Consider the following 12,000-nt stretch of genomic DNA (forward strand, 5'->3'; position numbering starts at 1 on the left):
TGGAACATATGTGGCAAAATGTTAATGATTGGAGAACATGTTAATGATTGGTGAAAGGCATATTATATTCATTGTATTATACTATTTTTAAAACTTTTCCATAGGTTTGAAAATTTTTAAAGAATGGAGGCGGGGAGAAGAAAAAGTAAAACATTGCCTTTGTGGTACATTTTCAAAGAGCATGCCCTGCATTTACAGTTTTGAAGCACTCTGAAAAAAAATGTTTAAAATGATTTGTCCTTTGAACTTTAGATCCCACTGTATTTTTTTCTAATATGGTTTTCAAATTATTATTATTATTATTAAGCCCTCTTCTCATCTCAGGTTTCAGATCGACAAAGCTATCTTGTCATATCTTTGGTTCTCTGTGTTGTCTTGGGACTGATGCTTTGTATGCAGCGTTGTCGAAACACTTCTCAATTTGATGGAGATTATATTTCAAAACTTCCTAAAAGTAACCAGTATCCAAGCCCTAAAAGGTAAGTCAGCATTATATTTCAGTTTTCCTCTTTTTTTTATTTTTTGGCCATGCTGCGCAGCATGTGGGATCTTACTTCCCCGACCAGGGATCGAACCCATGCCCCTTGCATTGGAAACATGGTGTCTTAACCACTGGACCGCCAGGGAAGTCCAGTTCCTCTTATACCTTTGAGAAATTTGAGCAGATAAAGGATACTGAGATAATTTCTTTCCCCGTATGATTATCTTGAAACCAAAATGTTAAAAACATCATTGGAACTAGTGAGATGGTCCTATGCATGCCTGGAAGGTTCTATAGACTCTAATAGAGAAAACACTGATAGTAAGTGCATAAAAACCCTTGAAATGGTTGTGAAAGATGCTTCAATGTGGAATTTAAAGGGGGAGGAGGAGAATAGGTATTCTAATACAATACCTTTTAGAGAATGATCCTTAAATTTTTTTACATGTGTTATCAATAACTGGAGTGTTACTTTAGAGGTTAGTCCTATGTGGCATGTACAGTTCTCTAGCGTCTGTCTAGCCCCAACTACGGAGTAAATTACATGTATTTTACTCATTGTGCCCAATGTTGTTTTTTCTTAATGTTAGGTGTTTCTCTTCCTATGATGATATGAGTTTGAAAAGGAGAACTTCATTCCCACTCATCAGATCCAAGTCTCTACAACTAACTGGGAAAGAAGGTAGATTTTTTGTGGATATGTAATATGTGTATAGAAACGTGAATCTAGCTTCCTTCTAGCAGAAGCATAATGTCAATGTTGTGTTTGAGACCATCTGCAACAGAACAGTGGGTATAAGTAGCCTTTGTTTGTGCCGTGTCAAAGCCACTTTACCATTTCCACACTTTAAATCTGTCTTTGTTCCTAAAAGCCCAGAGGGTGGGGTGGGGGGCTTAGTGAAATTAGCCATTGGTAGCCTTATTTGCACATGCTCCTGTTTAGAAGTATTTCTTTTTAGAAAGGGGTGTTTGAGAAAGTTCAGCAGATATGGAAAACCTGAATGTGCTCCCATAGTATCCTGTGCTTATCTGCCTTCTCTTCCTGTACAGGTAGGACCCCTTTTGTCTCTAGTTTAGGTCTGTGAGGCACTTTCCGAAAAATAAATCAGGTCTTTCTCTTTTTCATAGCCCAGGGTCTATAATAGTATTCCATTGTCTAACACTTAATGAATACTTAAATTTAAATGAATGGGTGTGTACTGAGTGGTTGTTTTCCTGTATTACTACTTTTTATAATTAGTACTGTAATTAGTGCTTATTGAGAGACTTATCTTCATAGCAGTATTAAAATAACCAAATTAATGATATATTTCAACTAGTGCTTTCTTAATAATCATTGGATTCTCTTTCTTTAGGATTTAGTAACTGAGCAGCATGTTTCAATTGATTCAGTCATTTAAGCAATCATTCCTGAGATTCTCTGGTTTACTGTTATCACAAAACTTTACAGACTTAATCCATTACATGTGTGTTTACTTACAACTAGTAAATTTCATCCTAGTTCCTGCCTTTTTCTTTCTCTTTTGTTCTTCTTTTGGCTGATGTGTCTTTTTATAACTGAGTTTTTTAAATGAAGTATAACTTGTACAGGAAAGTGTACTTATCGTATGTGAAGCTTGGTGGATTTTCACAAACTGAACATACCTGTGTGACCAACACCCAGATTAAGAAGCAGAACATTATCCAGCACCCCAGAAACTTCCTTGTGCTCTACACTGTCCATCCCCTCTCAGTGTAGCCATTACATATTTTGATATTGTGAGATTCACCATGTCATTGGGTATAGTTGTAGTTTGTTTACTCTTATTCCTGTATAGTATTCCATTATACAAACATACATTATTCATTTACATTGGATTATTTCAGTTTGAGGCTATTACATATCTTTTGGCGAACACATGAACACACATCTGTTGGGTATATACCTAGAAATGGGATTGCTGGATCATAAGATTGTGTATATTCCACCTTAGTAAATACTGCCACACAGTTTTGCAGAGTGTTGTATGAATTTGCCCTCCCGTCAGCTCTTTTTGAGAGTTCCATTTGTTCCATATCCCTATTAACATTTAGTATTGTTGGTCTTTTAGCCATTGTGGTGGGTGTATGTGCATTACTTATTTGAGCTGTGTTCGTGTGATTAAGAAATATGTTGAGATGTTTTTCCTTCTCGGCATTTCTAGTCTCATTTTAAATTAGTTGAAATCCTATTTTACTATTTATTTTCTCTATGTCACTCTTCAAAGCCAGAATAGCCTTTTGTGCCTGATAATAGAATTACTTCTGTTTTAAACAACTGTGTCATCTTGGTTCATCTTTACAGTTTAAAAAGTTGAGTACAGTAGGCAGGAAACTGGCTTTAATTCTGATTCTGCTGTTTGTTAATTCGTTTATTTCTTCTCCTGTTTGAATTAAATCTCTTCTTAAGGCATTTATCATAGTCTACTTTGATTTTAGCCATCCTGTACTTGCCTTATTTCTAATTCTAAGCTCAGTGAATAGGGTCCATGTCTTATTTTGTTTTCTTACTGTAGTAAAAGACATGTAAAATTTACCATCTTGAAATTTAATTTGCTCTTAAAAATTTACTTTTTAAGTGTATAGTTCAGTAATGTTAGGTATATTCACAATGATGTGAAACAGATCTCCAGAACTTTTCCATTTTGTAAATCTGAAACTCTATATCCATTAAACTAATCCCTTTTTTCCTCTCCTCCCAGCCCCTGGTAACCTTCATTGTTTTTTCTGTTTCTGTGAATTTGAATATTTTGATAAATAATATGATTCCTCTTATATGAGTTGTCTTTCTCTGGCTGGCTTATTTCATTTAGCATAGTGTCCTCAAGTTTCATCCATGTTGTAGCATGTGACAGGATTTTCTTCTTTTTTAAGACTGAATAATATTCTGTTGTACAGATATAATCATGTTTTGTTTATTCATCTGTTGATGGGCATTTGGGTTGCTTCTACCTCTTGGCTATTGTGAAATAATGCTGCTGTGAACATGAGTGTGCAAATAAATCTTTAAGACCTTGCTTTCAGTTCTTCTGAAAGTTGACCCTTGAACAGCGCTGGAGTTAGGGGCACTGAGTCTCTGTGCAGTTGAAAATCCATGTATAATTTATAGTTGACCCTCCATATCCGTGGTTCCTCCATATCTGAGGCTCTGGATCTGCAGATTCAGCCAACCACGTATTGTGTAGTACTGTAGTATTTACTGTTGAAAAAAAATCCACGTTTAAGTTGACTTATGCAGTTCAAATCCATGTTGTTCAAGGGTCAACTGTGTACACAAATGGGATTGCTGGATCATATGGTAGTTCTATTTTGAAGAAACTTTACAGTATTTGTCATAGTGGTTGCACCATTTTACAGTTCCACCAGCAGTACACAATGGTTCCAGATTTCTCCACAACCTCACCAGTACTTGTTTTCTCTTTTGATAGTAGCCATCCTAATGGAGGTGAGGTGATATCTTATTTTGCTTTTGATTTGTGTTTCTCTGATGATTAGTGATGTTGAGCATCTTTTCATGTGCTTGTTGGCCATTTATAAATCATCTATGAAGAAATGTCTATTCAAGTCCTTTGCTCATTTTTAAATCAGGTTATTTTTTATTGTTTAATTGTGAGAGTTCTATATATTCTGGATATCAATCCCTTATCAGATATATGATTTGCAGCTATATTCTCCCATTTTGTAGGTTGCGTTTTCACTCTGTTGATTGTGTCCTTTGATGGACAAAAATTTTTTAAGTTTGATGTAGTCCCATTTGTCTGTTTTTGCTTTTGTTCCTTGTACTTTAAATGTCACATCCAAGAAATCATTACCAAGGCCAATGTCATGAAGTTTTCCTTCTGTGTTTTCTTCTAGGAACTTCATAGTTTTAGGTTTTATGTTTAGGTTCTTAATCTATTTTCAGTTAATTTTTGTATATGATGTAAGATAAGGGTTCAACTTCATTCTTTTGCATGTGGCTATCCAGTTTTCCCAGCACTATTTGTTGAAGAGACCATTCATTCCCCATTGAGTGGTGGTCTTGCCACCCTTGTTGAAGATTATTTGACCATTTGTGAGAGGATTTATTTCTGGTCTCTTTTTTTTATTCCATTGGTCTGTATGTCTCTTTATACCAGTACCACACTGTTTTGATTACTGTAACTTTGTGATGTGTTGTGAAATCAGGCAGTGTGAGTCCTGTTTTTATTTTTTAAAAATTGTTTTGCCTATTTAAGATCACTTGGAATTTGATATGAATTTTAGGATGCATTTCAGCAAAAGAATGCTATTAGGATTTTGATAGGGATTATGCTTAATCTATAGATTGTTTTGGTAGTATGGACATCTTGACAATATGAAGTCCTCCAGTCATGAATGTGAGGTGTCTTTCCATTTTTTTGTACCTTCTTTAATTTCTTTCATCAGTGTTTTGTAGTTTATACTTTGATTTACATCTCTCACTTTTGTTTACCAGCCGGGTGGACCAAAATTGTTTTGATTTTTGTAAGACATTTTTATTATAAAATAAGTGAAATACAAAAAAGCGCACAAAACTGAAATGTACAACATGCAGAGTAATTATAAAGTGAACACCTGTGTAACTAACACCCAGATCAAGAAATAGAACAAGGCCAGCACTTTTGGTATTGCTCCTGTAGAGATAGCTATCTTGACTTTTGAAATAGTCATATTCTTCATTTTCTTAATAGTTTTACCATCAGTGTTTGGATTCTTCAACAATATAATTTGATTTTTGCCTGGTTTTGAGCTTTTGATAAATGGAATCATACCATATATACTCTTCTTTGTCTTCTTTCTTTCAGCATTCTATTTGTAAGGTTCATATACATGATTATACTTCATTTTCAATATTGTATAGTATTTCAGTAACTGACTAAATCACAATGTAGTTATCCATTGTAATGTGTTGTTTACAGTTTGGGGCTATTACAGATAATGCTGCTGTAAACATTCCCTTTGTTTGTATACCGGCACATAGTTGCATGAGTTTCTCTAGGAATATTATCTAGATGTAAAATTGCTGGGTTGTAGGTTATGTTTATCTACAAGTTATAAGATAATGGCAAACTTTTCCAAAGTGGTCATATCAGTTTATCCTTCCACCAGTACCATGAGAATTCCCTTCATTCTATGTTTTTACCAGCATGCACTTAGAATTGTCCAATTTTAAAGTGTTTAACCTCATTGCAATTGTAATTTGCATTACCTGATTACTAGTGGGGCTGAGCATTTTTACTTATGCCGTTTATTCATTTGACTTTCCTGGGCATTAAAGGTTTTTGCCTGTTCTTTTACTGGGTTGTTTCTCTCTTTCATACTTGTTTATAGTTATCTTTAAGATTTGGATTCCAATTGTTAGTTGGTTAAATGTTGCAGATACCTTATTTCATGTAGATATCTATTTCACTCTTGAGACAACCTATTTTACGTGGAGTCTTTTTTTTAAAAATATTTATTTATGGCTGCATTGGGTCTTAGTTGTGGCTCGTGGGATCTTTTGTGGCTGCGCACAGGCTTTGTCTAGTTGCAGCAAGCAGGGGCTTCTCATTGTGGTGGCTTCTCTTGTTGCAGAGCACAGGCTCTAGGCATGCGGGCTTCAGTAGTTGCAGCACGCGGGCTTAGTAGTTGTGGCGATGGGCTCAGTTGCTCCACGGCAGGTGGGATCTTCCCAGACCAGGGCGCTCGAACCTGTGTCCCCTGCATTGGCAGGCGGATTCTTAACCACTGCATCACCAGGGATGTCCCCCAAGTCCCCTTTCAAATCACACTATACTACTTTCCAGGTAGTATGAATATTTTATAATTAAAAAATATTCCTAATTCCTCCCTTCAGTCCCTTATATCATTTCTGTCATTCTTTTTACTTCTATATAAGCATGTATAGTTACGTAAGCATACCCAAATACATTGTTGCTATTATTGTTTTGAACAAGTTGTTATGTTATGGATTAAGAATAAGAAAAGTTTTTATCTTATCTTCACTTACTCGTTCTCTGATACTCTTCCTTTTTTTATGCAGATCGGAGTTTCTGACCTGTATTATTTTCCTTTCTGAAGAACTACTTTTAACATTTCTTGCAAAAGCAGGTCTATTGGCAACAATTCGTCAATTTTAGCTTGCATCTTTGATTTTTTGTAGTTTGTATATGAAATGCCTGGGTGTAGTAATTTTGGCATTTGTCCTTCTTGGTATTCTGAGTTTCCTGGATCTGTGGTTACTGTCAGACATTCATTTGGGGAAATTCTGTCATTATTACTTACAATATTCCTTCTGTTCCATTCTCCTACTCTTGTCTTTCTGTATTCTCATTACACATAATGTTACACCTTTTGTAGTTGTCCCGTGGTTTTCGGGTTTCTGTTCATTTTTTAAAAATTCATTTTTCTCTTTACTTTTTAGTTTTGGAAATTTCTATTGTCATATCCTCAGCCTCAGTTATTCTTTGCTCAGCTGTGTTCAGTCTACTAATAAACCCATCAGAGGTATTCTTCATTTCTGTTACTGTGTTTGATCTCTAGCATTTCTTTTTAATTCCTTTTTAGAATTTTTCTGCTTACATTATCTATCTGTTCTTGCATGTTATCTACTTTTTTCCACTTAAGTAAGTCCTTAGTATTAATCATGGTTTTTAAAAATTCCTGATCTAATAATTTAAGCATTCCTTCCATATCTAACTGGTTCTAATGCACGTCTAGTCTTTTCAAACTGTGTTTGCCCTGTTTTAAATGCCTTGTAATTTTTTGTTGAAAGGGGAGTATAATGTACAGGTGGTCCCCAACTTATGATGGTTTGACTTAATTTTTCAACTTCACGACGTGTGAAAGCAATATGCATTCAGTTAAAATGCTTTGAATTTTGACGTTTCCCAGGCTAGTAATATGTAGTATGATTCTCTCTCATGATGCTAGGCAATAGCAGCAAGCTCTCAGGACAGAAATGACTTCTGGGTTCCACTTGACTGTCTGGGTTCCTACTTTTCCTTCAACTGTGGCCTGGGATTACTTACTTAGTCTTGACAGCCCTTCAGTGCTGTTAGTGATTTTTTTTTAAATTCATATTTAATTGCTTGAGGTTGATCTGAAAACCATTAAAAACCATTCCTAGAAGTAGACGTCATGTTTTTTAAAAAAGCAATTTGAATGAGATTAGTAATCTGATAGAAATGACTATTTAAAGGAATCTTTGGATATTTTTATATAGTTGATGACTTTCTCAACAAATTTCTAAGACAATGTAAAAATTATAATTCGTTGAATCGTGTTATTAGTAAATTTCTGGTACATGAACTTTTATACTGAGTTTGCTACTTATAAACTTCTGCCTGCATCAGACTATAAATCATTTACTTTTAGTGGGTTGAATAGGACTGAAGTCTCAGAGCACCTCTTTTATATGCTTGTTTATCTTGTCAGGGTGGGGGTGGCATAGAGCTGTCGTGAATGTGCTTAAAGTAATGAAATTTCAGCAACCTAAGGCCAGTATTTCTAATTTACTCACCATGCCAGAGTGTTCATTCATTATTGCTTGATCGCTGATACTGCATATTCAAGCTATTTTAAGATTTTGGAGTTCATAGTTTTGATCACAATAAATCATAGTTTTGATCGCAGTAAATCATAGTAATAAACAATTAGAAAAAACTTCTTAGACCTCTTTTTGTATGTTCCTTTAACTGGCTTTCATACAGTCACAACTGCTTGTTGCACATAGTTAACCCATATTTGCAACACAGTACAGAGTATAGTCTTCTGGAAAAATATTCAGATGATCTGTAGGTTTGGTATTAGCTTACCTGGAATGTGATTTTTCTCATCACGTAAGAGGGTAGAGCTGGCCCAAACAAGGATCCTTACTGTGATGGCTGATAGCTGATAGCCAACACAGTAAGTTAAAAACTTAAGTTATTTGATGATGATCAATCAAGCCCAAAATAAGATTGGTGCCCTCTCCTAACTTACTGCTTTTGGCTTACTAATTTCAAGTGCATAAATATATAAATTCATTGGTTCTGTTAAGAAAATAATCATAAAGGGATAATATAATATTTATAGTATTTAATCATAGTATAATCTACATTTTACGTCTGCTTTTTTTCTTACTTATAGTAGACCCAAATGATCTGTACATTGTAGAACCCCTCAAGTTCTCTCCAGAAAAAAAGGTAATGTTTTGTTTCCTTTTAAGTATATTGGTGTGTTATGTGGGTGTAGATGAAGAAATAGGTTGAAAGTTTTAATATAACCTTTAAGTGGTCCTTAAACTTACTGTTTATTTTCAATCGTGATAATGATGTAAATGTTTACAGGGGTCACCAAACTATGACCCATAGGCTATATATGGCCTGTGGCCTGTTTTTTACGGGCCTGAAGCCATTTTTAAAGGGTTGTAAAATAAAAAAGAATATGCAAGAGAGAAAGTATGTGACCTGAAAAGCCTAAAATATTTACTATCTGGCTTTTACAGAAAAAACTTGCTGACCCCTGGCTGATTGTCTGACATGCACTGATAATAAAGAATGACTTAGTGTGTGTGCTATTCCTGTAATCCTCACATCAACCTGAAGATGATACTCTCCCCATTTTTTAAGTGAGAACACTGAAACTCAGAGTTTGTATCTTGTTGAAATGACTCATTAAATATCAGACTGTACTTAGGCTTTTTTGGTTACAAAGTATGTGCTCTTTCCATTTTGCCTCTTAAAGTAAGTTGTACTCATTTTGATTAGAGGTAATTGTCTCTAGGTGAAAGAACTTGGCCATTAGAACTTACTACCTTGTAACTTGGGGAAGGAATCAAACCTGTGAACCTTGGTTTTCTCATTTGGTAACCAGAGACAAAATATGGATACTCACCTTTCAGGGTTGGCAAGTAAGATACACATGAAAGCAACTAGAATGATGTCTGGCACATAATAGGCATTCAGATTTTATTTATTGCCCCCTAATCTATATTCAGAGGTGGCAGGTAAGTAAAGAGTTTGACTGAGTAGTATTTACAAAATGAAAAGGTAGTTATGGTATCTGTACAGAACATAACAGTATGTTTTGCTATTTATAATACTCTTTTACTTTCCACCAGGAGATGGCACTTTACTCCAGTAGCTCAGCTCTCTGAATTTGGTTAGGTAACTATTGGAGGTCTAATTCCTACCCTTTCTTTTCCTTGTGTTATAGAAGAAACGCTGCAAGTACAAAACTGAAAAAATTGAGACCATAAAGCCAGCACATCCATTGCACCCTATAGCCAATGGCGACATAAAAGGAAGAAAGCCTTTTACGAACCAGAGAGATTTTTCTAATATGGGAGAAGTTTATCACTCTTCTTATAAGGGTCCTCCGTCTGAAGGAAGCTCAGAAACTTCATCACAGTCAGAAGAGTCTTATTTTTGTGGCATTTCAGCTTGCACAAGTCTGTGCAATGGACAGTCCCAAAAGACAAAAACTGAGAAGAGGGCTTTGAAACGAAGGCGGTCTAAAGTCCAAGACCAAGGAAAATTGATAAAAACTCTCATACAGACTAAGTCAGGATCATTGCCAAGCCTGCATGACATAATCAAAGGAAACAAAGAGATCACCGTGGGAACACTTGGTGTCACAGCAGTCTCGGGACATATTTAAAATTAACCGGACTTTTCATACTGGAGACTTTTGTTGTTGTTCTTTGAAGAACAGTCTGTGGTATTTGAAGGGTTTGGGGGAGGGAGAAAATATTACTGGGAAAAGTATTCAGAAATATGATTCCTGCCTTTTTAAAAAGTAGGTGGGATTGTGTCCATCTTGGTTAATGAGCTGCAGTTTTACAAGGCTGATCACTTCCTACAAGGACAATGTTAGACATTTTATAAAGATTTTTTTCACAGATTAATTACTGGGACAAAAGTAATTTGGAAGCCCAGTTCCTTGGGTGGGATAGGAATGAAAGCCTAAACCTCTTCCTTTAGCTTTGTTCCTATTTCTTGCACCTTCCCATATTTATGTGCCTTTTGTCTATTTATAATGCCACTGGAAGAGGAGGGAGAACTTTTCCTGTCATTTGATTTCTTTTATAACTTTGTTAGTTTTTTGAAGCTGCAAACACTACAAGGCTTTAATGTGATCTGCGCCTGGAGTTCAGTAAAGATCAGTAAAGACAGTATAAAGATCCTAAAGACTTGGCCAACTAGACCTCTGTTTAGCAAACTCACTTGAAACAGACGCTTGATGGAATTTTTACATCTCTTCTTTTAGGTAAGTGGTGATGCTTTTGATGTTATTTTCATTTAACTTACTCACACTAGTTTTCTTTGGTTACTAATTCAATGAGAAGGGGAAGAAAAAAAAAAACGACAGGATCTTTTCTTGCAGATAACTAGTATTTGCAAATAATTGTTTTATAAACTCACCTTTTAAACACATTTAGCCACTTTTAAGGGTTTTCTTTAGCTACATTACATTTTCATCATTCACAGTAAGCACTAATCCTCCCAACTTTCAGATCACTGTTTTCTCTTACAAACGGAAAATTCAAAGGTTTGTCAAATGAGTCCAGGTCTCATAATCACTGCCTATGTATGTATGCACAGAACCAGCTAGTGAGTTTGTCAAGCCTCGTCTAATTGGTCAAGTCTAAAGGGATTATTATTTCTTGATGTTTGCTTTGTATTGGCTACAAATGTGCAGAGATATACATGTGTGATGTCAATGTGTTTGTCTTCATCTTTTTTCTTTAAAAATAATTGGCAGTGACTGTATTTGAATCAAATGATTTCTATGTGTTTGTACAGTAATGAGTGAAAGTGGAAAGTTTCTTTTTGAAAGGGAGAGAATTGACCGTTTTGTGTTGTAAGATTTAAGTTATTGAGCACTTTTAGTAGTAACTGTTTTTAAACTTGTCTAATACCTTTCTGGGGGTATTGGTTGTAATGTGACTTATTTAAAGCCTCTTTTGTTTAAGTTGCTGCTTTAGGTTAACAGTATGTTTTAGATGATTTAAAATTGTTTTCCAATCTGTACAGTTAGTTAGCCATTCAGAGCAAGAGGGCCTGATTGTATAGAAACCCATTGAAAAGAGGTCCAGATGAGAGCAGAGGTAGAGCGGGAAGTTACACCATCTGTGTGCAGCATCCAGGGTTGTGGAAAGAAGACTTTCAATATATAACTACAGAGCTGTAGTGCCATTAGAAACTGTGAATTTCCAAATAAATCTGAACACTTGTCTTTATTAATTACTGGCTCTTCTGTTCTTTGAAGGAGAACTTTTCCAAACTTGTTACTCTGAACAGATTTGTTTTTGCCACTTTTAAAGTTAAATACAGCAGCATCCTATCAAATAATTGATCACATTTCAGCCAACTACAAACTGTTTGAACTTTGACAGAAACATTTTGTTCCCTATACAGTCAGAATTTCACCATTTCAAACACTGAAATGAGAGTTTTGAATATTTAGTAGACTGTTTATGTGCTTTTCTCTTATTAGGTGCCACCTTTAAGACTACTAATTGTTAATTTTTTCCATAT

General features: G+C 35.1%; 1 protein-coding gene across 4 annotated transcripts in view; it reads left to right on the top strand.

Annotated features, from left to right (window-relative positions):
- SUCO (SUN domain containing ossification factor) overlaps positions 1-11,706 on the top strand; it is a 74,296-nt gene extending 62,590 nt beyond the window's left edge. For all 4 annotated transcript variants that reach the window (XM_081218990.1, XM_081218991.1, XM_081218989.1 and 1 more), the window contains 4 exons: positions 325-479; positions 1,072-1,163; positions 8,609-8,664; positions 9,677-11,706. In XM_081218990.1, the coding sequence (XP_081075116.1) occupies positions 325-479; positions 1,072-1,163; positions 8,609-8,664; positions 9,677-10,120 (747 nt within the window). In that variant the 3' untranslated portion in view covers positions 10,121-11,706. The remainder of the gene's footprint in view (positions 1-324; positions 480-1,071; positions 1,164-8,608; positions 8,665-9,676) is intronic.
- Positions 11,707-12,000: the final 294 nt, after the last annotated feature.

This window comes from Mesoplodon bidens, assembly GCF_964165515.1.
Source record: "Mesoplodon bidens genome assembly, chromosome: 2".
Lineage (NCBI taxonomy): Eukaryota > Metazoa > Chordata > Mammalia > Artiodactyla > Ziphiidae > Mesoplodon > Mesoplodon bidens.